The sequence below is a fragment of the Lepisosteus oculatus genome, chromosome 10, assembly GCF_040954835.1.
Source record: "Lepisosteus oculatus isolate fLepOcu1 chromosome 10, fLepOcu1.hap2, whole genome shotgun sequence".
In the NCBI taxonomy this organism is placed as follows: Eukaryota; Metazoa; Chordata; class Actinopteri; order Semionotiformes; family Lepisosteidae; genus Lepisosteus; species Lepisosteus oculatus.
The window spans coordinates 17,506,213-17,532,602 of record NC_090705.1 but is presented as its reverse complement, the minus strand read 5'-3'; the positions used below and the strand labels follow the sequence as shown (position 1 = coordinate 17,532,602).

Sequence of the window (26,390 nt, the reverse complement as noted above, 5' to 3'; positions counted from 1 at the left end):
TGTTGGTAATATGATAATAATTAGAGCAGTACAAACAACAACTTTTAAAAGTGGCACACCAAATCTCCTGAAAGCAATCCAGATAAGAAAGAAAATAACTTATTTTGAAAACAGAAGCCTTTGGCCTTCTTAGGAGAGTAATATAACCCAAGAAATCAAATCAAATCTGATGTCCAAACCTCAGAGGATAAATTGCATGAAACCTATTTGTTTTCTCTTATTTACTAATTCAGTGAAGAACACCAGCCCAGTATGCAAACAGACTAACCCATTTTATCACACCAACACATAGCGAGGGCAACAACACAGCACTAAGAGTGATGTCATTTCTTAAAGTACAATCACATCACATTATCACATATTCAGTTCTCCTGTGGATTCCTGGTTTAGTAGGAAGCAGCCCTGGTTGATCGCATTGAATTTCATATCATGCAAGTACCATAAGGTAAAAATAAACACTATCACAGTGCAAGTGCCATGCAAATAAAATGCAAGAAAACTGTATATGGTAAAAGAGTATGCAGAAAGTGTTGATACAGGGCAGTAATGGAGACACACTTTTGGTACATATTCCATGTTTGCAGGGGAAAAGGGCACTTGGCAAGTTATATTGCAGTTGTGAGCTTTGCAAACAGTGGAAGCAATAGAGAGTAAGACATTAAATGTAGCTAAGAGAACACAGTTGCCAAATGTGTCTTGAAGAAGCACTAAAGATTGGTCAGAGACTGAGTTGTTCTGGTTTCAATGGGACCCGGCTATGTTAATGTTTTTAATTAAGCATCACAATGTCAAATTTAGAGACAACAGAGAAGACTGAATAATAAGCAGTGTAAAGACTAAAGCTGAAAATATTCTATGCAGAGAAGATGACAGCCCTGTGCTTGTTTTTTTTTACTTTTTGTATCTACTGTGGTCTCCCTGTCAAAGTCATAACATAGTTTTCAATGCACTCAGTATGTGTTGCTGTAGCTTCCTTGACCCCTAATGCTGCCTTTCATATTAGCATCTGAACTCTTGCTGTGTTCCGGTGATTCAACACTAGGGGAAAATTTCATGACTCTGATTATGAAAAATGTTGTCAATTTGCTGAAACTCCCTTTTTGAAATTTTGAAAAACATGATATTCCCTTTCAAGCCTTCTGAGGTTAGAAATACATTTGATAAGTCAAATTCAGCTCTGGTCTGACTGCCACATTCCAGGAGCGCATTCCTAGATAAGAGAAAGCTGGCCATCATGTGGAGAAGCACTGGGGGTCACTAATCCTGCTTGGTTTGTTATTGCAGGGACTGGGGCTCTGTTTTCTGTCAAGTGACACTGTGCACACACGCGCACAAAAGCAATAGACAAGGATGTTTCCTTTATTATCGTCACACTGGCAGATCTCATACAGACCAGAGTATCACATCATTGTTGTTTGAAAATTCCAGGCCAGACAGACTGAAACATAATGGTGCATTATCACTTCCACCAAGCTAGGTCATGTTTTCACTCTACACAGGAACCTGCTACCCAAGGTGGCGAGCAGCGAGGTCAAATCCATTTGGATGGAGCTATAGACCGAGGCTGATAACAATAACAGGAACTCTCCACTGCTGAGAGGCTGTCTTCTGGAAGTGCCTCTCTACATTTAATGAGTTATGACCGCACAGTCCCCTTTGTGTTTGGATAACTTTGATTATTTGAATTATAATAAGAAAGAAAAATATGACTCTGTGTGCAGAGTACTAGACACAGGGAGGGTCTGATGCCAGAACCTGATGTCCTGTAAAACACGGAGCCTTGTTAGTACAAGTTAAAGTTGGAATTGTCACGTTTTAGTAGGGAATGCTGGTTTTCAGCAGTGCCGTCGGATTTGCCTTCAAAACATGTAAACTGATTTCCCTGATGCTTGTTTTCCAATGTGATTGAAGAAAATTTAGTTAAAAATGAAGTGGAATTTAAGGGTCCTGGATCAGGAAAAGCAGACTGAATGGTACCCAAAATGCCAGGGTTGTGAAATGGGTTGTTGTCTGACCATATGATTCTGGAAATCTTTTCAAAAAAGAGAACTTCCTCCCCCCATTGAAATGTATGCACCAACAAAGGCAGTATTAAACCTTTGTTTACTTGGTATGTTATTATTATTTTATGTAGTGCCTTTAAAACTATCTTTTCTATGTGTTTTAAAGGAAAATTATCTATTGAATATAATTAATCAGTTCTTGAAAGATAACACTTTATGAGTGCAATTATTACTTTTTGTTTTTGCCACTGCCCATTTTTAAAAATGTATTTTCAGTTATTTCAGATACACTGCCTTAATTGTGCAGTAATTTATATCTAGATTCATCTTACTCAGAAACATAGTACTATTCAGTGGTTCACTGGCCTTGTTCCACCTTTTGGATGGAATCCGAATTGCTACCGTTGATAAAAGCAGTTTCTATGAATTTAATCAATGTGGTGCCACAACTTCTCAATTAACATATATTGTTCTCTTTGGGGTAAAGAATTAGAATCACCATTTTTTTATTGTTACCCAACAACCCACCCTTAATTATGTATTGATTTATTAATGATCTAATCAGCTCATGTCATAAGGGAAGCATTGGCAAGGGGCATTCATGCTCTGAATAGTTTCCTGTCATCATCCTCATCTTTTTCACACTGCAAGGACCTTGTCACCTTGGTCTGAGCCATGAGCCATGGTCCCAGAGGGCACAGGAAGCCATTGTAAACTGTGGTATATACAGTACAGTAGCTGACTAGCCCAACCCATCCAAGTTAGAGTTCAGTAACTCCTGTCCACTAACCAATCCATGCCAGACACGATCTCACATTCCTCCAGCTTTCAATTCATGAACCTTCAGTGCAAAACCTTATGTTTCCTAGAAGTTATTCCTTTCTAGATATCTGTCTGTATACAAAGATTTTTTTTAAAGTTACAAATGCAAGGAAATCCTCATTTGCACCATTTGGTTGGAGGTAGCTTACTGATCCAAGAATCCCTTCCTGTTTCTTCTTGAAGGAGGCCAAAAAAACAGCTTTGAAAATGTGGTACTGTAGGTTGTGTTCTGGACACCAAAAAGAATTTGTCCTGTTTTCACATCAGGTTTGGGATTTACAGTATGGTGGGCTCTGAGAGGTAGAACAAAAACAGGAATATGTAGGAATTTGTATATTTTAAAAACAATAATTCCACAAGAGTCTTTGACTCAGTTCAGTCCTTGAATATTGCCTATATATAACACTATAAATACAAAAAAAAGCGATGTCTAAATTCTTTATTAAATTATGTCCTTTGCAAAGACAACTTACATTTACTGGGGTCTTCCTATCAAAGTATACAGAAAATTAGATATCTCTGAAATTAACATAGATAAAAATACTAGTGACGTCTCACATACCAAGATACCTTTCTAAATGATTTTGAGGAGACCAGTCTGCGAGGCTTGTTGGGAAGCAAAAAATAATAATAAAGTAGGAGTTCAGAGTGAGTCATCCTTGCCACTGTAGATATAAATATCTATAGGCGAACATCTTGCTATTTATAGACCCTTTGAATTACATAACACAAATTGGAAAGGCATGTCCTTTTAATATTAATCAGATATTGTTTTTTTATGTTATTCTTAAATAGTTGCTGTAGCACATCCATTAATACAATACCTTTTTTGCAATTCTCCTTTGACTGTTACTTTCATGACATGAAAGGATAGATAAGCTGTGAATGAGTTGCTAAGATGTTCAGTACTCTCACATTACTGGCACATTAAAATATCATCGATCCAGACCTGCAGGAGACATGAATCTTTGAAACTTTCTGATCACATAGAAGACTATTGATCCAGTATCTATCTGCATAACCTGGTGTTTCAATTGTCTCTTGTAATCACAAACTCATTTTAGTCCCAGTCACATTTAATGTATATAATGCACACATTTAGTGATATCCAATGTCACAGACAGCATCTGACAACTATAGACTGGATATTTTATTTCACATTGTGCTTAACAAATGTAGACTTACATTGTTGTGTACTGTAATTAAGACAGTTCACAATTAATAGAGTGCTAGTGGAGCCATGCTGAAAGTGGTCACATGTTAGGGCCCTGCTGTGTTATTTAAGCTACATTTTAGAGATCAATTCACAATGTGAGCAGTTAGAAGCAACTTATTCTGTATCAACAGGTGGCGCCAAAGTGTTTTTTTTCTCCTGAACATTATGGAATATAACTTATCTGATTACACTGCATGCATGAGGTACACTAGACTCATACGACAGACTTAGGTATTTTAATATTACAGACTTAGGTATTTTAATATTATATGGTGGTTGATTCCTCAGTTTTTGTAGTTTATCCTCTCTGAGTACACACATACTGTACTGTAACACACTTTCAATCACAAATATATAAATACATAGTTACACATATGAAGAAATAGAGGTGAGAGGAAAACAAATATAAGTTTTTATTTATTTTTGCTTTTACTTTTATGCAAGATGAGTATCAAAAGTCTTTCTCCCACTGATACATTTAATATGAGAAATTACTTTTCGAAAAGAAGAGATTTGGAAACCCTATTACACTTAATATAATCTCAAAGGACATACTAATTACAGTCATCTTTGGTGTTTCACTCTATATCATATGTTGATTAGCTAATCCAGTTTTACAAATAGTATTCCAATTCGGATGACTTGCATCTTTTCATTTATACAAGGAGGAATGTGGGACAGCATGCCTGGTATGTAAAGGGGGTTCATTTCTCATTTATATAGGGTAGGATTCTCAAAAAACAAAAATGAAACTAATTCCAATATATAGTACAGTACAGTGTTTGGACCACAGAAAACACAGAGCCTGGAAATGCGGAGAAAAATAACAAATCTTATTAGTACCAATGTGTTTGATCATTTCTGTAAATAACCAGCTTTATAAGCAATGTTCCAGTGTTGCAGCTTGATCTTTGTATTTAATAGAACCAATGAGAACTGATGAAAGACACATGAAGTGTTTGTGGTACAATGCACCAGGTCTTTTGGAATGATCATGGCTCCCTTGGCAGTACACAGGCCTCTCAGTCTGCACCAGTGACTTCACGGGGCTCTCTCAGAAAGGGTGGAGGAAGCATTCATGTCCTTTTCACCTTGTAATGGGGTTGGCCTGTCCACAAAACAAAATATGTCCAAAGCACAGCTTAGTGTTTATTAATGAAATGTACTCTATTGGTAAAATACAAAAACAAAACCCGCTAGCAACGGCCATAGCTATTAGGAAGCATAGCCTTCAGTCTGTAGTAATCATCCTACACAGCTACTGAGAGCTTTTCCTTGCTGACCAACATTGCAAGTGTCTCCTTATAAATGTTTACAACAAAAACAAAAGATTAAAAACATTAATACAGAGAACATAAGAGTTAAATTGTTCATTATTATTTATTGTATCTGCAATTGTTTTGTAATTTGCCTTGTGCAAATGAGGTTCTTTTCATGAAACGACACCATCAACGAGCAAGATGGCTTTGGAGACCAATTCCTTGGCTTTAAAAGTGTGCTGTTTAAGAGAGTAGACCCACCTACATTTTTAATGGATGTTTGAAATACAAAGCAAATTACCTTGAGTCAGTTCCATCTCACAACTAGTGTATAGAGAATGTGAGACCTCTCTCATCTGAAATAAAATGTGGAGAGGACCTTTCACGTGTGAATCTGTCATTGTGAATTACTGCTAAGAAGCTATGTGATAATTGCCAGGAATTCTTTTTAGTTGCATATTTGGAGCGTAAATCAAATTTCATAAAGGAGCCCTCATTACTGGAACAAAGAAAGAAGTACCATCAACCTGTTTGGCTTCAAATTAAACCCACAGCAATCAGTGAGTGCCTAGCCTTGAACAAGTAATGGATCGTTCATTTTTTAGAATCATCTACCAGAAGAATTAACTGCATTTTTAAAGAGCCATTTGTCATTCAGTAATATAGGTCCTGAGCATGAGCCTAAGCATGAGAGAACACTATTATTGAGAAAGTCCACACTGTTTTAAATTACATTACAGGGATGACACCACCATCTTTCTTTTGCCTTTTGTTCACTTGTTACTTTAACTTGAACTAGTTTTCTTAGTTCTGAAGGTTTTGCTTGTGATACTTCAAACACCACTCTTGCAGGTGAAATTATGACAGTTGGGTTAGACGGCAAATTCTGCAGCAGATCAAGTTACCAAATGGAGGATACCGTAGGTCTTGACCCCAACTTGAAACATGTGAATAAAAAAACTTGTGAGCTGTGCTTTGTACCAACTTGCTTTTGTATCTGGTATGAACAATTAGAAGATCAAACCCATAAGGCATAATATTTGTTATATTCTCTTGTGGAAAACGTATTTGTTCAATCCCAATAATCGCAATAAGGAGGTGAGTGCAAATGCAGCTTACTTTAATTTGCTAGAAACATACAATATGTCCACACAACATAACTTTAACATTCTTTTAAAACTTTCCTATAGTCATTTTCCATAAAGTATAGCAAGTTGCCATAACAACACTGAGTTAGTTGTGTTAGGTTTTCTTGTAAATCGAGTAAAGGAGAGGATAAGACTTAAAGACCACTGTTGCCTTATAACGGGTAAGTTTTCTTTGAATTTTTCAATCCTCTTTCTAAAAAAAGATTTCTTAAAATTTTCTAATGAGAGATTTTAAGATATTTAACCTCATCGAGTTGACATTTTTCGGGGTCTTTCTGTTATTTCTGGTCAACACCAGTTGCAGGAATACTGGGCTTTGTAATTCTAGGCCTGACACAGTAATGACTGCCATCACTGTCTAAGGGTGGTAAAGTGCATTATTCGGCTAGTAATTGACATCTGCTGTAAATTTTCATAAGTCTAACATGTTTAAATGATCATGTGACGGATGCCTTATTTGCACTTGACTTTCAGCCCGCAGTTTGGAAGAACCAGTTGTTATTCAGTTTGCTTTTACTTTTTGACCATTGTACGAGCATTTCCTAGTGGAGGGTTGAATGCATACATTGTCTGTTTTTCGTAGAAATCTCATCCATTAGATCTTATCTTTGATTTTGCATTACTTAATGAAGCAGAGATCGAATAGAATAAAGGCTGCAATGGCTGAAAAGCTGATTGACAGTTACAGGATGGCCTTCTTTTGTGTGGAATACAGATGACAATATTTCGATTTCTTTTAGTCAGAAAGTTAGAAGCTAAGGAAGAAAAAAAATTAACAATAGCTTATCCGATACATGCACAGATTAGTGCCAATCATGGAAGTTTACACTCCTGAACACTTAAAAGCTGGACTGTCAATACTTTGTGCTATACAAATTCTGTTAGATGTTGCTTATCAGTATGACCTGGCTCCTTAATGAAGTCTCAGTTTAGATATGTGGATCAGAGGTCCTGGGTTCGATTTCTTCTTAGTGATGGCAGAATGCTCAGCAATAGTTTGGTGCATTTATTTAGTGTGTGCAGCTAAACGGGGACCCATACTTGGAAGAGGGCGCCTTCTGAGTTGATTTCTTAAGTGTTGAACACGTACTGTACCTGACCCAAAAAAATAAATGCTCTCAAGAAAAACTAGATTCTCAAGGAATTTTCCTCTGTCTTGCAATGCATTCTCCATCTTCATGATTTTTATCTAATATTACAATACCTCTTTGATAACACGTTTGTATCCTGGATAAATATGGTAAATGACAAGCATCTGAGGAGAAACAGAGTAAAACATGCTAACAGTATCAAACTTCTCAAACTGGTCTGAATTTCTGCTAGGACTGCCTTACAATAGTTCTTTTTTATGTATCAGGATTTGAACATGAGAGTAAACAAAGCTATTGATATACTATTGAAATTGCAAAATGTAAGCCACAAGACAAACTGAGTTTCTTTTACTGTATGTAAATTGTAACGTAAACTATGTTGCAATGTAATTTAAATGAAAATTGTTTTCTTAAGTGAAGGCAAACACAAACTCCAGTAATAAAAAACTGATCTGCCTATGGCCCGATTTTCACATTTTTAAAAGATTGCAATAATTTTGTCATCAAATATTTGGGCCATTTATTCCCGAAATATTAAACAGCAAAATGAAGTAATCACACTAATCAAGTGACCATCTGTTGGTTGTATGAGAATATTATATGATTATATACAGTATTATACAAATGGGATGTTTTAATAAATGAACTCATCTTGAAATAGTATTTGATACTTTGATACTTAAATCCTTCTTTTTTTCTGGCGATGGCTATTGCTAGGTACAGTTAAAAGGGAAAGGCCATCCCCTTTGATGCAAACAAGCAAAATTATGCACTTAAAGAATATATCATCTTTATTAATTATGGTCCTCTTTATTAAATGTTGTCTACTTTGCTTCATCTGCCTGTGATCTCTGGCCTGTACAGGTGAGGTTCACAGCTCAGTGTGACACCATCTGGTTGAAGGTCAGCACCTCCAAATCTGAGGTCGGTGATCTCTCTTGGAAAAGAGTGGCTTGGCCTGTCCAGGTGAGGGGGGCACAGCTGCCCCATGTGGTGGACTTGAAGTACCCCTGGGGTTGTGCTCATGATTGGGGATAGAGGATTTCACGAGACTGACCAGTGGATTGGTGCAGCGGCTGTTGTGATGCGGACAGTGTACTGAAACATGGTGGTGAAGCAGTAGCAGAGCTCTCAGACGGAGCTCTCAGTTGTCCTGTCGATCTATGTCCCTTCATCTATGGTCACGAGCTTTCAGAAGTGACTGAAAGAATGAGATGATGGGTACAAGCAGCGGAAATGAGGTTTCTCTCAGAGGCTTACCCTCTGTGACAGGGTGAGGAGTGAACAACACCTTATTTTTCATTCATGTTCATTCATAGCTAGTGAGTACAAACACATACTTTAGATATGCTAAAAGCCCTTGAGTTATCAAGGAAGTCTGAGTCACTGTCAGTATTCCATACATAAAATAGTCTTCCAGATGAAAGATATGACAAAACAGGTATGCTGGAGGTGTGCCTCCTGTCTTCTGAAATGCCACAAAGAAGGAGAATTCAAAGCCAGAAATATGTATTGCAAAGCATATACTGATGTCATTTTAAATGACAAGGCCTGTGAGTAATTTGAGGTCAGGCTATAAACAATATGATTTGAAACACAGAACAAAGAGCCATCATATTGGCAGGATGTAGACCTTAAAATGTTTTTGTGAGTTTGGTGTTCAAGGAAATCAATTGCTACACCAACAGTTAGCCAAATTATTGGTCACCTCCTAATATCATATAAAATATGATTTCATTATTACAATTTAGTGCACAATAAAAAACAAAAATGAACCTGCCATCTATGAGATTCAACTACTTATATCTACTATATGTGGAACACAATTACAGCTGGAACTTACCCCAGATGAAGCAGTTTAGTGCTTCTCCAAATAGATACAGACCTTCCACAACGCTCATGTTGAAAAGGAAGAAGAAGGCAAGGCCAGCTGGGGTGAACTTGCCAAGGACTGGGTACACCCAAACCCCAACAGTGAGGTATATCCAAATGACCCTGTGAAGGAAGTTAGGAGGGTAGCTGTCTTACCATGACAATGGCTGGAAAAAGCAGAAACAGGTTCACAACTTCTTGTTATTGATTGTCATTACAATTATTCTTTGGAGAATTATGTAAACCTAAACAGCAGTATTACTGTTCTTGATTATTCCATCCATTCTTTTCCTTACTGTTTCTTCCAATTCAGGGTTGTGGGGAAGACAGAGCCTATTCTGACGAGCAACAGGCACAAAGTGGGGTACACCCCAGATGGGGTGCTAGTCCGTCACAGTGCAGACACACAGACATACTTCTAAATAGACACATACTCACACCAGGGCCATTTTTACAAGAAGTAAATCAACCTACCAGTAAGTTTTTTTGGACTGTGGGAGGAAACTAGCATCTGGAGGAAACCCATACGAACACAAGGAGAACATCCATAGCCATAGTGCCACCATTCTTGATTATTGAACTGTATTTTATTAATATGTGCATGAAATGTATTACATTTACTCAAAGAGTCTTAAAACTTCAAAAAGAGTGCTAACACTACAAAAACAGAGCTCAAAATACATAAACGCATTCACATAGGAAATACAGCATTCACACAGAAAATACAGCAGTTTAAGTTTTCCATTACACCTCATTGGGTATAAATATAGTTATTTACATTTTACCTTCACCTGGTAGCTATTTATGTTTGTTTGTATGTTAGAGAAGCTGACAAAAGAATGAAACAAAACACCTTAACTGTCAGCCAGCTGACTAGCCCACATAAACTCGGTAACTGGCTCTGTGAGTGACAGACCACATCCTGGAGGACAGAGGTCTACTCACTGGCTCTTGATCACTCAAGATCATGACATCTGTCTGACCATCTGCCGAATGCAATGGTTGTACCACTAGTGTTTCCGAGAAGAAACAAAGCTCACATCAGCAGAGTTTTGGTTTCTTCTTAACAGAAGAGGTGATTTATTTGAAAATGGGGTATCAGCAACGTATTTATCCCACTGAAAAGGGATACAGTGTTCATAACATTTACATCTCCTCATTCCTTACCAGGTCAGGTAGCCCACCCCAATAATTCCAAGAGTAGCTAGTCCATTCTGTTTCTTCGGATAAGCATGACGATGGAGAACAATTTCAACTGCTAGCAGAGGCAGAACAGCTGTGTGCTAAAAAACACATAGAGAAAACCATGGGTCCCAATGACTTTACAGGAGACAAATTTTCATTAAGCAGCACTTAAAGAAAAGACTCTGTTTCGGGACAGCCTTACTGTTCTCTTGTATTTGTCCTAGATTAAGTTCTCAATTCACTAATACTTGGCTCACTCAGATGTATTTCTGAATCTCCTTTATATCTGATGGCTGTTAAAGGATGTATTTGATTTTGTGCAGTGCGCTCCAGTTCCAGTCCTAGAGGTCAATATGCATTTAGGTTTTCTAGGTCTCTTTAAAGCAGCAGCACCTGAAGAGCCTGAAGACCCAATTGAGCCAATGAAGAGCCAATTTAGGTCATTAAGGGTTGAAGTGGAATAGAACTCTGTAGACATGCCAAAACTATGAAATCAGGGTAGGACTATTACTGTATGTAGAGAATAAAATGCAAATAAACAATTTTAAGATATTTCCCCTGAACAACAAATAAATATCATGTGATGGGACCACAATGGCATGGAGAGCACAAGAAAACAAGATGTCAGCATAGTGGTGTCATCATCAAATTTGCTTCCATAAAAACAAAACATATTATGTCATGTCATTTGCCAAACCACTTTTTACAGTACCATATGGTGTCGCAGGAAGCTGGAGCCTACTCGGCAAGCAATGAGCGCAAGGCAGGGTACACCCTAGACAGTGCTCCAGTTAATCGCAGGGCAAGTGCAAGCCAATCATACACATGGACAATTTGGAAGCCACCGTAAAGGTGTATCGCAGCTAGTTTGGATACAGTGACATCATCGCCCTCCCTGCGCATAGCAGGGACCTCAGCCGCCTGGGCTGGGGGAGGTCTCCTTTAGCTCATGCGGCTGGTTCCCTGTTGCATTACACTGGAGACCCGAGTTTGTGCCCCAGGTGTTGCAGGACGAAATGGGCGAGGTGGAGCAGCGGAGGGCACAAGCCCATGCAGAACCGCAACGGTCACAAAGGCTGAGAGGGGAAATTTGGCCCGGACACTGGGATTACTCCCTTCTCTTATCATGAAACGCCCGGGGATCTTTAATGACCACTGAGAGTCAGGACCTCGGTTTAACGTCTCATCCAAAAGACAGCGTTCCCTACAGTATCGTGTTCCTGCCACTATACTGGGGCATTAGGACCCCCACAGACCGCAGGGTGGGTGCCCCCCTCTGGTCTCACAAAAAATATTATACAATCCCCCAAAAAATCTCCCAGCAAAAAACATGTTGCACAGCAATTGGTTAGAATAAACTTTCATTTAAAGTGTTTTACGAAACTATACAGTACCTTGTTCAAGGGTATAACATCAGTGTCCCACACGTGATTGAAACTTGTAACCTTCCAGGTAACCATTTACAACCCTAACCAGTACTCCACACCACTTCCCTGGATCGGCAGTTCATGGAATATCCTCTCCCAGCGAGAGTTTGTAACGAACGTTCAGGAGGGATTACAACAACCATGTTCAATCAGACTTGACTGGCAGTAATTAGCAATCGCTCCTGATGTGATTTCCTCTCCTAAAACACTATAAATACTTACACGATCCCCTTCACTTCCTTGCATACATCTTTTGCAACCCACCTTTGCAGCTGCCCCTTAGTCACTCCTCAATCTACATGGTAGTTCAAGCCTCCTCATCCTACTGTCAGGAGTTTAGCCCTCAACCAAGTGGGTTAAGCCAAATTTTCACTAAACGCTCCATAATCCTTTCAGGACACTTTATTCTTGGTTGTTGTTATTCCTAGTGAAATGCACATTTTGAAGAATATGACACAAAGAATGCAAAGCAATGTTGCAGAAAGGCATAGAGGAAATCTAAATGCTAAATCTAAAATCATAGTAGATGTAACAGGATCATGGCATCGAGATTTTCTGATGTTAAAACAGGACCCTCCTGTGGTGTGACTGACAGAGACCACAGATTTTTCGCAGCCCAGCTACAGTCTGATTACAAAAGATCTGACATGAAAAATCACAAACCTCATGAGCGGAAGGAGGCCGATGCTAAATTCTAGGAAGCTGCAAATATTACTGAAACAAATTGCGAAATGTGGGTGTCAGACAGATGCTTACTGCAGTCCAAATCAAATGCAATCTTTTATTTCTGCTGTAAATACAGATGGTTTTATTCTATGTTTGTGTCCATTTTTGTTACTGTTACCAGAAATATGTATTAGAATCCTTGTATTTTGCTACAGGATTTGAAAACAGAATGAGGTAGGATTATGTAATGTTTTAATTGCAGTTTTCCACATCCAAAAACAAAGAAATGATAGAAACCTAAGATTAATCATAGTGAATATGATATATTTATCTATCAATTTTCTAACCACTTTATCCAATACAGGGTCATGAGGGAGCAGGAACGTATCCCAGCAAGCAATGGGCCCAAAGCACAAATACATACACTCACACCAAGGCCAATTTTCCCAGAAGCCAATTAACCTAACAGTCTGGCTTAGGACTGAGAGTGGAAACTGGAGCACCCGTAAGAAACCCAGGCAAACACAGCGAGAACATACAAACTCCATAGATAGCATCCTGGGAATTTAACAAAGGACCACAGTACTGCGAGGCAGCAGTGCTTACATCTGTGCCACAACACTGCCCCTGAACGTCTTTTAATTCCTACAGTAATTTCATAACAGTTCCTGAAACTTTCTCCATAGGGATTATTGTATGTGGTAAATTGTGGCTAAAAATTGACACCAATTTTCAAATGCTCAGTTGTTAATGAGCTATCTAGAGAAAATGACATTTCAATACAGTTGATATCTGTTCAAACACACAGGACAGTACTGCAGTAAGAGTGCAAAGTGATAAGAGAAGCAGCAGTCAGGGAATGAAACATGTTTTTTTTTTAAAGAGAGCATGCCCCATTGCAGACTAGAAACCCTCTAATTTAACCTTTTGGTAAAGAGCTATTTCCTTAACCTCTAATTTAACCTTTTGATCACTTCAAAGTTTTCTAAGTCTGTTAGCTGTACTGTACATAACCTTGAAATCTGTAAAAACTCTAGAGTACAAACATAGCTATACTTGACTTTATTTACTAGTTGTACAGCTAGATCTTGTATATCATAGATATTATCTTACTGATATGCAATATGATTTTTGTTATTTTGCCTTCCAGAAGGTATTGAACCTTATTGTTCAGTGTAATCCGTTTTTTAACAAAATTTCTCATATGTGGCAAATAGGTGAGTAAGAAATACAGCTTTACTATTCTTAAATGAGATCTTGCACTAAACCCTTCATCGGGAGACATTCCTGCAAATGAAAATATCACAATAGTCTTTTAGGATGCTATGAATATCCTTGGTCTGTATTGATAAAATGGGAGAAATCCTTTTTTGATAAGAAAATATAGTCCATGCATGGACTGTGTATATGTCCATATTAAAACCTTTGCAATAGGCATATGAGTTATTATTAAATGGATCCGAGTACACATAGGTCATTGTTCAAACTATACACTGTGGGGAAAAAAAACACTCGTTCAGAATCATTTTAAAACTCACATTTGCCTTTACCACTCATTTCTGTATTTAGATGATAATTTGCTTTATATTACACACATCTGCCTTATGTTCAGAGCTTGTTCCTGATCCATTTTCTCAAAATGTTTTTGAGAGAAGTGGGACAGTTGGTAGAGGACTGCAAACAACAGCTGATATTAAGTCACCACCCAGCAAGTGGTGCCACTTGTTCCTGTGGGTTCCTGAAGGTCTTGTCCTGACAATTATGTCTTTGTCAGCTTTGTTGGCCATTTCTGTCACTAAAATGTATTTTATTTTCAGTTGCAATGTTGTCCTGAGTCTAGATCTTCTAAGAATATGAAAAGTGATGTAAAGACAATTAACACACCATGAGCACATTAGAAACATAGACCAAGTGAGCAGTATGCAAGAGTGGTTGGGGTTTGGGCTTATAACTAGAAAGTTGTGGGTGCAAATGTAAGATGCTTTAGAAAATAGCATCAGCCTAAAAAATGAATAATTATTGATAGAACAAATAAATCCATCATCAGTGACATTGGACATTTCTTTAATCTATATTTCACTCACAAGCTAAAATATTAGAAACCCCAGTGTACTGCATGCTTCACTGATTCCAGCAGTTTTTATTAGAAATGCTATCTGGGACAGTGCATAGAGAATACCTCACATACCTCATGCCAGCCATACATTAAACATACATTCACTGCTACTAATTTTGAGTTACTTCACTATAAAATAGCAGGTGAAAAATTACTGTGTTTTAGGCATTGATTTCTCTCACTGCTAAAATTTGCTTGTTAACCAAAACATACAGTATACAGAGTGTACAGTATATACTACACTTTGTAGTATAAGATATTCCACAATGTTTAAGCTTTGTGTAATTAAATATTTACTGTACCTGTTGTCTGCTGTTGTTCAGATGAACCTCTGAGCACATTAATTAAGAAGTGTCCTCAGTTGTCCCTAACTATTAGAGGATGGTGTATAAATTAATTATCTGTTTATTTGTCAGCTCTGTTCGTACAGCTTAATTTGTGTTTTTAAGTCGCTTAGGTTGTGATAGTAAACTTGTAAGTATAGTGGTTCATACCTGTACATACAGTATTGCACAAACACTACCTCAGAAACCCAGGATTAGGAGAACTACAGTATGAAGCTGGACCTGTTCTAGAAATTAGAGTTAGGCTGTTGTATGATCTCGGTCATAAATCATGTCCTATGTGTGCTGTCTAACAGTTCAAGACACAATAAAAAAATCAGTTTTATACACTGAACGGCATTTAGACAATATTATTTGAATTTGGAATTTTTTATTTCTTTGTCCTGGAGTTATAAAATGTTATGGCATTTTTCAAATTGAAATGCATGTCTTGTTTCTCAGTACACACAATAGATTTAGACAAATTAATGCATTTAGTAATATATGATGATTAATGTGGCTTGCATGTCTAATTCAGAAAGATTGATCTATGATGAACAACCTTACCATTTATTTTTAATCTTCACAGAATAGATGACTGATCTGACTGAAATTGAGTGCTACACCTTCTCCTAATATTTCTTCTGCAGACATTTTTAATAATCATTTTATTTCAATTTAGCGTGGAGGGCAAAACAGACAGACAACACTATAAATAAAATTAAAATTTAGGTCAGTGAATGATAAAAAACCAGCAGAAGAGAAAATGATATTTTGGCCACGCTTTTTAAAATGCTGTTATTGTGTGAAAATAAAAAATAAAAATTCGGTTGACTTACCATAGCATGGTTAATCCAGGGAGGAAAAAAATTGTCGAGGTTATCAGGGTACACCAGTTGCCGATCATACATAAACATTCCCCAAAAAACCATGACCACAAACTGGAAAGGACATAAAATGCAAATGTTAATAATGGCCTGTATATGGTTCCTAAGTCATTTTTGCTGAGCTCCTGAGAGCTGGTCTTTCTTCATGTTTTCATGGTCTTTTAAAGCAGCATCAGCTGAAGAACTGGGTGAGGCAGTTGAATGTGACCAGTTAAGCCACTAACCAGCTGATTAACTTCGATAAGAGCTGAGACTTCATGAAAGCCTGCAGACACACTTATCCTCCAGGACCAGGACTGACTCCCCTGCTCTAGACATACTGATACTCCAGGACCAGGACTGGACTCTCCTGCTCCAGACACACTGATCCTCCAGGACCAGGACTGGACTCTCCTGCGCTAGACACACTGATCCTTCAGGACTGGACTCTCCTGCTCCACACACACTGGCCCTATAGGACCAGAACTGGAATCACCTGCTTTAAACTCTTATTTAAAAAACACATATCTATTCAAATAGTTGTAGGTGACTGCAAAGCAAGTCTTTGAAAGCAACAAACACTGCAATGTCATTTTATACTTGTGCTTGGTCCCCTGTTACAAAAGCCTAGGGAATTTATCATTTTTTACTGTATATACAAATCGCATTGCTAGCATCAACCAATTACAGGTACATGCATTATCAGTAAGTGCTGTGGCAGATTGCCCCAGCAAGGAAGGGTAAAAGCTATTGAGGTACAGAAGCAGTTACAATGAGTCAGGCACTAGAGGTCGCAGGCTGAGTGTGCAAAGAGTGTTGCAGGGCTGTCTGGATCTCTAAAGGGAAATTAGCAGTCTCGTTGGTTAATTACATCTGAAGAAGAACAGGAGGCAGGACTCTCTATACGTTTTTTGAATCCATGCAGAGTGATGTACTGTAAGTGTGGGTTGAGCTTGTGTACTTTAGTGCAAGACAAAATAAACCAAATTTACAAGAGCAAATTACCCTTATAAGGTCAGGAGCAAGAAAGTCAGCCCTTTGCCTTGGCTGATCCTACGAGGGATCCTTTATTAAATAGAATAAGAGAACTTGCAACAAAGAGATAGACCCTGAGAAATTGAGCATATTTCAGTGCGATGCCACAATACTAAAGCCACAATATTAAAGCCACAGTACTAAGGCTCTGAGTCTTCCACAGTAGAGCCAGTATATCAACAAAGGTTGTACACTGTTCTCTCACACACGTGTAAACGAGAGTAAACTTCAATCTGCAAATACAATGATTCTCTTTGTTTTTATAATTTTATGCAGTTACAAAAAAATATAAGGGTTAATGTTTACAGGGACAAATCAATCCTGCATCAGTAATAGAACATTCTCTGTTATACTGAAAAAATGATGTAGTGAGTGTAGCACAAAGCGATTTTTGTTGTGTTACTTCTGTACGAGGTTATTTCATTTATCAAACCTTGTGTACAGAATCAACCTTCCATACACTTTGTTTTTTCAGATTTCCAAAACTAGCAGGGTTTTGTCACACTTTTACTTTCACTCTTGAGACAAAAACGTTTCTTCCTGAGCATTTTGTTTCCTTTTTATTACTTGCCAATACCCTTTTTCCTTCTTGAATATGTTGCCGGTGAACTGCGCAAGGCATTTGGAAAAAAAATGGATGTGTTGTGGAAGGAGTCCAGACATAAATATTTAGGTAGTTTTTTTTTTCATTTCCACAGAGCCAAGCATTTCCAAAACTATTAAGCCAACAGTCTGCAGGGAACTGTTGAAGTAAAATGCTTATGTGTTTGTCTTTGATGAATGCACCAAAACAGCTGAAGCACAGTGGAAACAGTGCACAGCTACTGTAATGTTTCTGCAATGCAGCTGCTGAGTGGACAACAATAAACAGAAAGGACATTTCTTTCCAGAATATCTTGGCGCCGTCTTGTACAGACACGTTTCAAAATCCTGTTATTATAATTTAAGCTGAAGATGTTCAGTTCATTTGAGGACAACTAAGATGGCTCATTTGTTCCAAACCACAAAATACATTTTATTTACCAAAATGACTGAGGTCTCTTCCACAAGTGTAAAACACAAAATCAGTTGGACAGCAGTGAAAAAAAGGTAAATAGCATCCCAAGCAACTCTCAGATACCAATAGTTGGATAAAGCTTTCAGTCTGGTGGAAGATATAGTAATATAAGACAAACAGATCTTCAAGGTATAATGGTCGTCAACCAATTTTTAACAAGATATGTTATTCAGAGACCATTAAAAAAGCTCTTCCAGCAATCAATCAAAACAGAGCAATTAACTTGAATGCAGTTAATATAGCACCTCTTCATAAAAAAGAGAGACAAAAGACTAACGTCTTGGTTTTATTATTGTACATGTGAGATATTCCAGGAACATGGAAAATGCTATACTGTATTCACTTCTGAAAGGAAAAAATCAAAGGAACAACATTGGATTTATGGAGTTGGATTTACCATCAAGAATGATATAATCAACAACCTTCTTAATTTTCCAGCTGCAATGAATACATTCCTTTGTTTGTCACTACTCTAGATTCAGAAGGCAAAACCAAGGAAACTATCTACTGTATGAAATTCTTCCAGAATATTTTTGGATTCTAGAAGGACTACAGATTTAGTCTTGGAGACTTCAATTTTAAAGTTGGAAAATAGCTCTGGAATGGAACCATTAGCGAGGAAGAAGTTAGAAATGTACATTTCCATGACATTTTTCTTTAATTACTCAGACCAAAAAATCTGTTCAGAACATTCTGGCAACGTCTACAGTTCCAGCACTTGCAGATGATTAATTTCATTGTCTATAAATGATAATGAAGGATAATGAAGATGCCAACATCATCAGAGTAATGAAAGAAGATACTGACAACTGCTGGAATGATTGCTTTCTTATACTGTATGCTTCATTATGACAACTGGCTCACAAGCATTACCTGCAGATGAAGCAATATCCACAGAACCACCAAAGCCAAGGAATTTTGAATCCAACCAAAAGAGCATTCTTCAAAGTCAAAATCACCTGTAGAGCTAGTCTATATGATTACACCTCTCCAGGATGTGCTTCAACAGAAAGCACAGCTGTAGACCCCTACTCCATGGTCATGGTTAAAGTATGCTTACCACTAAAAAGGGGATTATTGTTTTACTGGTGTGTGCATAGGGTGACATCAGGGGCCTCTCAAAAAAACCAACAAATTCAAAGGTAGTTGTTACAGCAATGCTGATGAAATTCATTGCTCTCATGTTGTCACAGTTTAGTCCTACTAAGCACTGTGTTGCAATGTGACAAATATCACTATGATATTAGATGTTATCTCTCCCCCCTTTAGATCTTAGTGATTTGTCTTCACACTGTCTACTTGAAGGACCATCAGCAAGCCTAAAAGCTTTTACTTCTGATCATTCTCACCTACTGTAGTTTATGTTTTTGTTTCCGTTTCAGTTGTTAAATATACAAAATTCTTTAAAAAGAGTAAGAGGAAAGTCAGTATACTTACTGAGCCCACAGGGAATGCCAGCACAGAGAATAGGAGGTCTTTCCAAAGGTGAAGTTTTTTTGCTTCGCCTTTCATATATGGAAGCTGAAAATCACTCAGGGCTGCCAAGCCAAAGAACACCATCTGTAAAACCTGAAATGCAATCATTTTTCATAATTGGTCCTAGCCTCTTGCTTGGCAGTAGGACAAACACCACACTAAATTCAGATAACTGGCTTAAAAAAAAGCATTGTGACTGAGCTATGGAAGACCATGGCTCAATCAAGAATTGAAAAGGAAAGGGCAAGTAACTCCATGAGCTGTGAACATCTACAGAAGTTACAGAAGTGATGTCAACCCCCCGCCTTCCCAAAATCCAGACAGTATGAAACGCTGCCAAAGAAGACAACAGAATGTTTTGGCATCATGGAACCTCAAGTGACCCAGAATCGAATCCTGGCAGCAGCAGGGAGGGCTACAAGCATCACACGGCCCTGGAACACTGCAATCAACCCACCCCTATCTGTATAACAAAATATACAGGCACTGAATTTGACATATGCTCCTTATGTTTTTCCTCCTCATTTGTCATTTTTATTTTGCATTACAAACTTTTTTAACTGTATTATTCAAGATTTGCAGATCTTAATTGCTCATGCGTAGAGAAATGAATAAAGAAACTTGCTAGGTGGCAGACACAAGAGGTAGCATGTTCATGAACACACTTGTCTGTAATGGACTCTTTCAGTTTTGATCTGCCTAAGTCTGGCAGGTCCCGATATGCTAACTTTATTACCTAACATTGTGCAGACAGACAAGAAATATTCTTTATTCACGCTTGACTGCATAACACAATGAGTATGTGTAGATCATAAAGGATCATAAAATGCTTTGAATATATCCAGGGGGCAACAGTAGCTATGAATCACTGTGACCATTTACATGTTATGAAAATTTCAAAAACAAATCAACCAAATTACGAGTCAATATGAACATTGTAACATAGTACAGATTTCTAAAAAATCGAATAATGCAATAATATAACTGAATAAATTATGATGATACGTTTATTTGGAAACATACTTCACTGCCATACTCCACTACATCATTTTTAGAACTCAGGCTCGTTGTAGCTTCAAGCTTACAAATAATTACAAGAGTGCATTCATTGAATTTGAGAAAGCAGATTTGTTGGTTGTCTGGTGGAACAGGAATCTGAATATATGCGATTCTATTAATAAAAATTGAGTTACTTACAATGAAGGGCTGATTAATTAAATAGGAGTTATGGTCTTCTTACTTACGAACTATTAATATTCCACATGATCCTAAATTCTTAAGAATTAACCCATTTTTATGCTAAGATATATAGCATTTGTCTTACCATCCTCCTGGTCACCATTCAATCCATGAGCCTGGAGGCTTCCATAGGCATTTATCTAAATATTTATCCTTGTTACTGGGATACAGTCAGCTCTTGCAATGGCAAATGGGTAGAAATTCCAAAACAGTTTGAACACATGCTCTTGAACAAAAAATTATGGAAACAATATTCCTTTTCATCAGATCTGAACTACTATTTAACAGAGCTGTTATTACAATCTTAATGGTTACTGTAACTTTAATTAGCTATTAAACATGATTAGGGATGTAGAGTAGTGGGCTAATATTTTATAGAATGAAATTTCAATGCTGTGTTTTCTTCCATCTTCAACAGAAAACTTTGTATTTCCATTTTGAGGTATGCACATATGCACACTCTTTCTGAAGAACACATGATTTCTGGTATTGCTGCCGTCCTGCTTACATAATGCTTATATAATATGATGTACTGTATATATACTCAATTATTCTGGAAATTCACATGTATTAGATAATAAATAAGAAAGAAGACATGTTAAAGGTATTCATAAGACAATCACATTCTAATCTTATTATGTTGTAGTCTAATTGTTCATGCTGCAACTTTTGTTTATGCCACAAATTTTATTATCATGGTAGCTATACCAATACAAGGGAGAACTGACTTGCGGAATGCACAAAATGATTTCTGACACAAATAGAACAGTCTTATTTCTGACTTCAAATAAAGCAGCCAGTCAGTCATGAAGACCAAACATGAGAATGTCAATGTGAGTCCTTTTGCACAGGGTTTGAGAAGCTGAATGTTGTTATGGCAACAGCCTCAGTTATGTAACTCAATATGCAACTGCATGAACAAGCAGCTTGGGCCCTGCCAAACTGTACTTTGATCTGGAACACAGTTTGAGATTTTTTACTTTGTGTCTGTTTATTTAGAAATGGATTACTCTCTCTTTTTTAAGTTGGTTTAACCACGGTGCTGCTGACCATGTTACAGATACCGTATAGGGGTAAGATTTTCACCATGAAACTTGATTTAAAAAATGAAGCGGGAATGGTTTCCCTCATTCATTTCCTGCTTTTTAGTGTAGTCTATTGGCCTTTTCACCCTTTGATACCACTCTATTATAATTGCCAATTGTTATTCATACAATCTGACTACTGCATCCAGCACTGATCTAGATCAAAGACACTCAGGGGTGTCTTTTCAGACATTGGCTGTCAGGCATTCCTGTCTGCTGATTTTATTGCAAATCCAGAATAGAAATAGCAGTCATGATCCATAATGCTGCGCCTCTCAAATAATTTATTATATAAATATATATTATATACATATCAATTTTCTCCTACACGCTTATTTATTTTTACAAATTGGCTTTCACTTAGCAAAATATTTTGTGCCACAGATCAAATATTAATGATTTATACATAGACCTATGTGTCTATCTCAAGAAATGAAATTGAAATAACATTGTTGCTGCTTAGAAGGTATAATCATAATCATGAATGCAATTGTGACATCCTACCTCACTAGTTCACCATGGGGTTAATACACTTTTCCTCTTTGGCCACTAGCTCTCTAGTGACATCATTAGTCATTCACATCTGTTAATTTTAAAATGGATATTTACTTGGAGTTATAAGTATGGGGATTCACCCAATGGGAAAGGGAAATATTGCTTTTATTGCATGGGAAGGGGGGTCCCTTCAGTTCTTTTTAAATGGATGTGTGAACCATCCCAGTTCACGATGCACATCCTTTAAAGAAAAACAAAGTCTTAGTATTTGTTATTGGTATACTATAAAATAGAGAAGGACAGCTCCCAAGTCCTGCAGGTTTTGCATGTAGTTCTCAATTAGCAAAACTAATTAAGAAATCAACGAGCACAATTTGGTTATTTATGATTGTATGGGGACTGGAGTTGTTCACTCCTGTTATTTGTTGCCTGAAATGTAACAGCATCCAAATATTACTGAGTAGTGTTTGGTTTATTTCCAAGTAAATTAGATTATGTTTACTAAAATTCTTTTGTTTTGCAACCAATTTGTTTAACACTCCTCATGTTTACTGTTTTACTCTCTTAACAGTCTGTTGTATACATCATATAATCATTAGGTAGTCTTCGACAAAAGCCGCTAAAGAGCTAGGCTTGCTGACAGCAAAATTATATCAACAGCTGTCAATAAATGTCTTAAATAATTTCAGTTATAATATTAGTAATTTCAGTTTTTTAGGAGCATGTCTTTTATTTTATAGAAAAATAAACCAATACAAGAATATGACAGAATATTTTTTTCTGTACGCTTTCACAGTAAGTGTTCAAGACGGACTTTTGCCTAATATAAATAGTAAGGCAAGTTGTTTCCTATTTTTCATAATTATTCAAGAAATCACAAAAAATGACAGAAAATCAACTTCAAATGACAGTTCCTGTGTTTAACTTTTGGTAATTCTTTAGTCAGCATCAAGCAAAAAACACAAACAAAAACTATTAAATTAACCTTTTTAAGGGAAAACTAAAGAAATGACACAGCACTACACTAATCTGATTTAAATTATAAATGTGCATATTTAAACTCTCTCGAGAATGTTATTCTGTACATTATAAAATTAATAGAATAAAAGGAAAATGCTTACCAAATTTAGGAAAGTCAGATATTTCCATGGTCCACCATATACAAAAAGTCCTTGGGGCAGTTCTTTAGGGTCCTTAGAGAGAAGTATTGAAGTTAAGAATGTATACCACATAAAGGTACTAATGTGATACGTTTTGCTTATTACTGTCCTCATAGTTGCCCCGGTGGTAACTGCTTCTCAGTACTCTTCAGTCAGTTCACTAGCTTCTCTAAATCTACCTAATTTCTGAAGTGTCTCAAATGTTAACATATATCTAAAGTTTAAATAGTAAAAATGGCATGGGGATTCTAATTACAAAACCTGTAGGCAGAGTGTTTTCCTCGTAGTGCAGCTCCAAAGAAAGGCTTCTATTGAATGATTTAAAAAGATCAGGCAAGCTAATTATGGAATTAGCTAAGGAGGTTAGGTAAATACTTCTATATACAATGAAGTCACTGTTTCTTCTTATGTAAATGCCATAATACCATAAATGCCAATGTTATAACAGCAAAGGATTTTGGGAAAGGAGATGAATGCCATTTTCATTCCTATGATATACAGTAATTATTGCGTAAAGCTCCTTTATTCCACAGAAACACAACACTGAACTTTCAGATTAATTCTACAAAAGCATGATGTAGTGATGGTACACAATTCTGACAAAATTAAACTGCATCAGGTTTTGAAAGGTGCCAAACATTGCCTCTTTGGCAAGAAATAATGTAGCAGTTAAATTGTTATGGTGTAACAGAAGTAATCTCATTTATATATGTTATTTCCAAGAAATGCTGCAAATAGATCTCAGCTTCAGCTTAGTTTAAAATCCTGCATCTGGCACAAGGTAATGTAACTGTCTTTTAATTTAAGAGCTGATTATACAGTATTTTAAAAAATGGTAACTTAAAGGTTCGCTAAACTTAATTATAAAAGAACTCAGCTGTTATAAAACAAATCCAGAAGACAGAGGGGCACTCAGGACAGTAATTACTGTTCTAGCATCTTGGTACATTAATTCAATAATGGGATTTAATAATAAAGATATATTCTGCAAGCCTAAAGGCATTATAAACCTGGGCTACAAGCTTTTATCATGTGTAAGCAATAAAACTGAAGTAATATAGAAAATAATACAGCTATCTTATAACATCACAGCACACTGTAAGTAAAACATATCTGGTACTACTGTACAGGTATGTGGTTATACAGTATAAAGTGAATGAATATCCAGAATGCTGAAATGAATTCCCTTGGAAAATGTGATACACAAGCCTCTTTACAAAACGAATTGTGTTGTGTTAGATGTAACCAATATTCTCTCTTTGCTTTCAAACATCAGGGATAATAGATATTTGGAAATACAGTACAAAGCTGGGGGCATAGCACACAACTATAATAAGGAATAAGCTGGTCAAATGAGCTCAGGGTCTAAGCATGTGGTCGACTAAAGAGGTCTAAACAGAAGACATTTTTGTTTGCCTATTTATTATACTTAATCAGTGGTTTAATTTTAGATAATAATACACACAGCAGAATAAGCAATTATTATTATTATTATTATTATTATTATTATTATTATTATTTCTTACATTCACATACCTTTTCTGGACACTCCACATGATTTACAGGTAATGGGGGCTCCCCTCCTCCACCACCTGTGTACAGTATAGAACCTACCTGGATGATGCCAAAATGCACTAGTATGCTCACCACACATCAGTTAACACTGGGCAGGAAAACAGAGTGATGAAGCTAATTCATCCATTGGGATTATTAGGAGGCCATGATTGGTAAAGGCCACAGGGAAATTTGTCCAATACCTTGGGGTTAACAGCCCTAAACATTTCAGGGAAACAACCTGGGATTTTTGATCACCATGGAGAGTAGGGACCTTGAATTTATGTCTCATCTAAATGAAGGAACCTTTTTTACAGTATAGTGTCCCTATCACTATACTGGGACATTTGACCACAGTGTAAGGCTCCCTATTTGTCCCACTAACACCTCTTACAGCAACAACTTTCCCAGGAGGTCTCCCACCCAGGTACTAGCCAGGCCTACATCTGCTTAGCTTCAGTTGGTCACTAGTTGTGAGTTGCAGGGTGATATACAGTACCTGCTGGCATGAAAATCCATTTTAAAAGGAACTTGAGAAACTGTGCTTTACAGAATATCTGAAGGAAAGTGGGAATACCACTGGTGATGTGTTTTATTTGGACTGGCCTAAAATGTATATTTGTATTTAAATATATCTGAATAATTATTTTCTGATATATTTAAACAAGGCATCACACTGGCGACATAACATAGACATGAAGCAATATGATTAAGTACAATAAATAATTTTGTTTTATAGAAAAGTATGCAGTACATACAGTAGTGCAATGGTTTCTGTTCCTTTAGAGAGATCTGTACTTTTTCTCTGGTAGCAACTCATAAAGACAGGTCCATTAGTATTTCTTCCTGCATCCTCATCACTTGTCTCTAACATGCTATTCGTTGCAGGCATGATTCTGGAAAATATCAAGTACTTTGAAAACTATAGGTCATTGTCAAGATACTATAAGGATTTTTGAGCTGTTATACAGTATATCAGATACTGATAACTAAAGCCATTTCTCCAGGAATAAAATTTTCAATTGATAAAAAGCCGCTAAAGCACAAAAACACTGAGGAAACATGATGCAGTGACTGAAGTGCATGTTCCTGACCAAGTCCCATCTTTCCCACAGTACTGTGGTTTCCTGCAGTCCATTCTTTAGATTAAATAGAAATCGGTATTGGGATTGAAAGTGGCTGAAGCAGCATACAGTACAACAGTTAGTTCAACACCTTGTTTCTGTAACATACAGTACTTTGCATTAAGAAATCTGCTACTTTCTGGATATTTATTCATTGTTTGTGGGTTTATA

The 26,390-nt window shown here is 37.0% G+C and overlaps 1 protein-coding gene across 1 annotated transcript; it reads right to left on the bottom strand.

Annotated features, from left to right (window-relative positions):
- Nucleotides 1–3,274: 3,274 nt before the first annotated feature.
- Nucleotides 3,275–23,839, bottom strand: LOC102686629 (androgen-dependent TFPI-regulating protein). Its single transcript, XM_015357599.2, has 6 exons — nucleotides 23,503–23,839; nucleotides 19,524–19,655; nucleotides 15,968–16,069; nucleotides 10,579–10,694; nucleotides 9,383–9,534; nucleotides 3,275–5,149 (listed from the first exon to the last, which is right to left on the bottom strand). The coding sequence occupies exons 1-6, from the start codon at nucleotides 23,653–23,655 to the stop codon at nucleotides 5,118–5,120; spliced, it is 687 nt and encodes a 228-aa protein (XP_015213085.1). The 5' UTR covers nucleotides 23,656–23,839; the 3' UTR covers nucleotides 3,275–5,117.
- Between the last annotated feature and the right edge of the window lie 2,551 nt (nucleotides 23,840–26,390).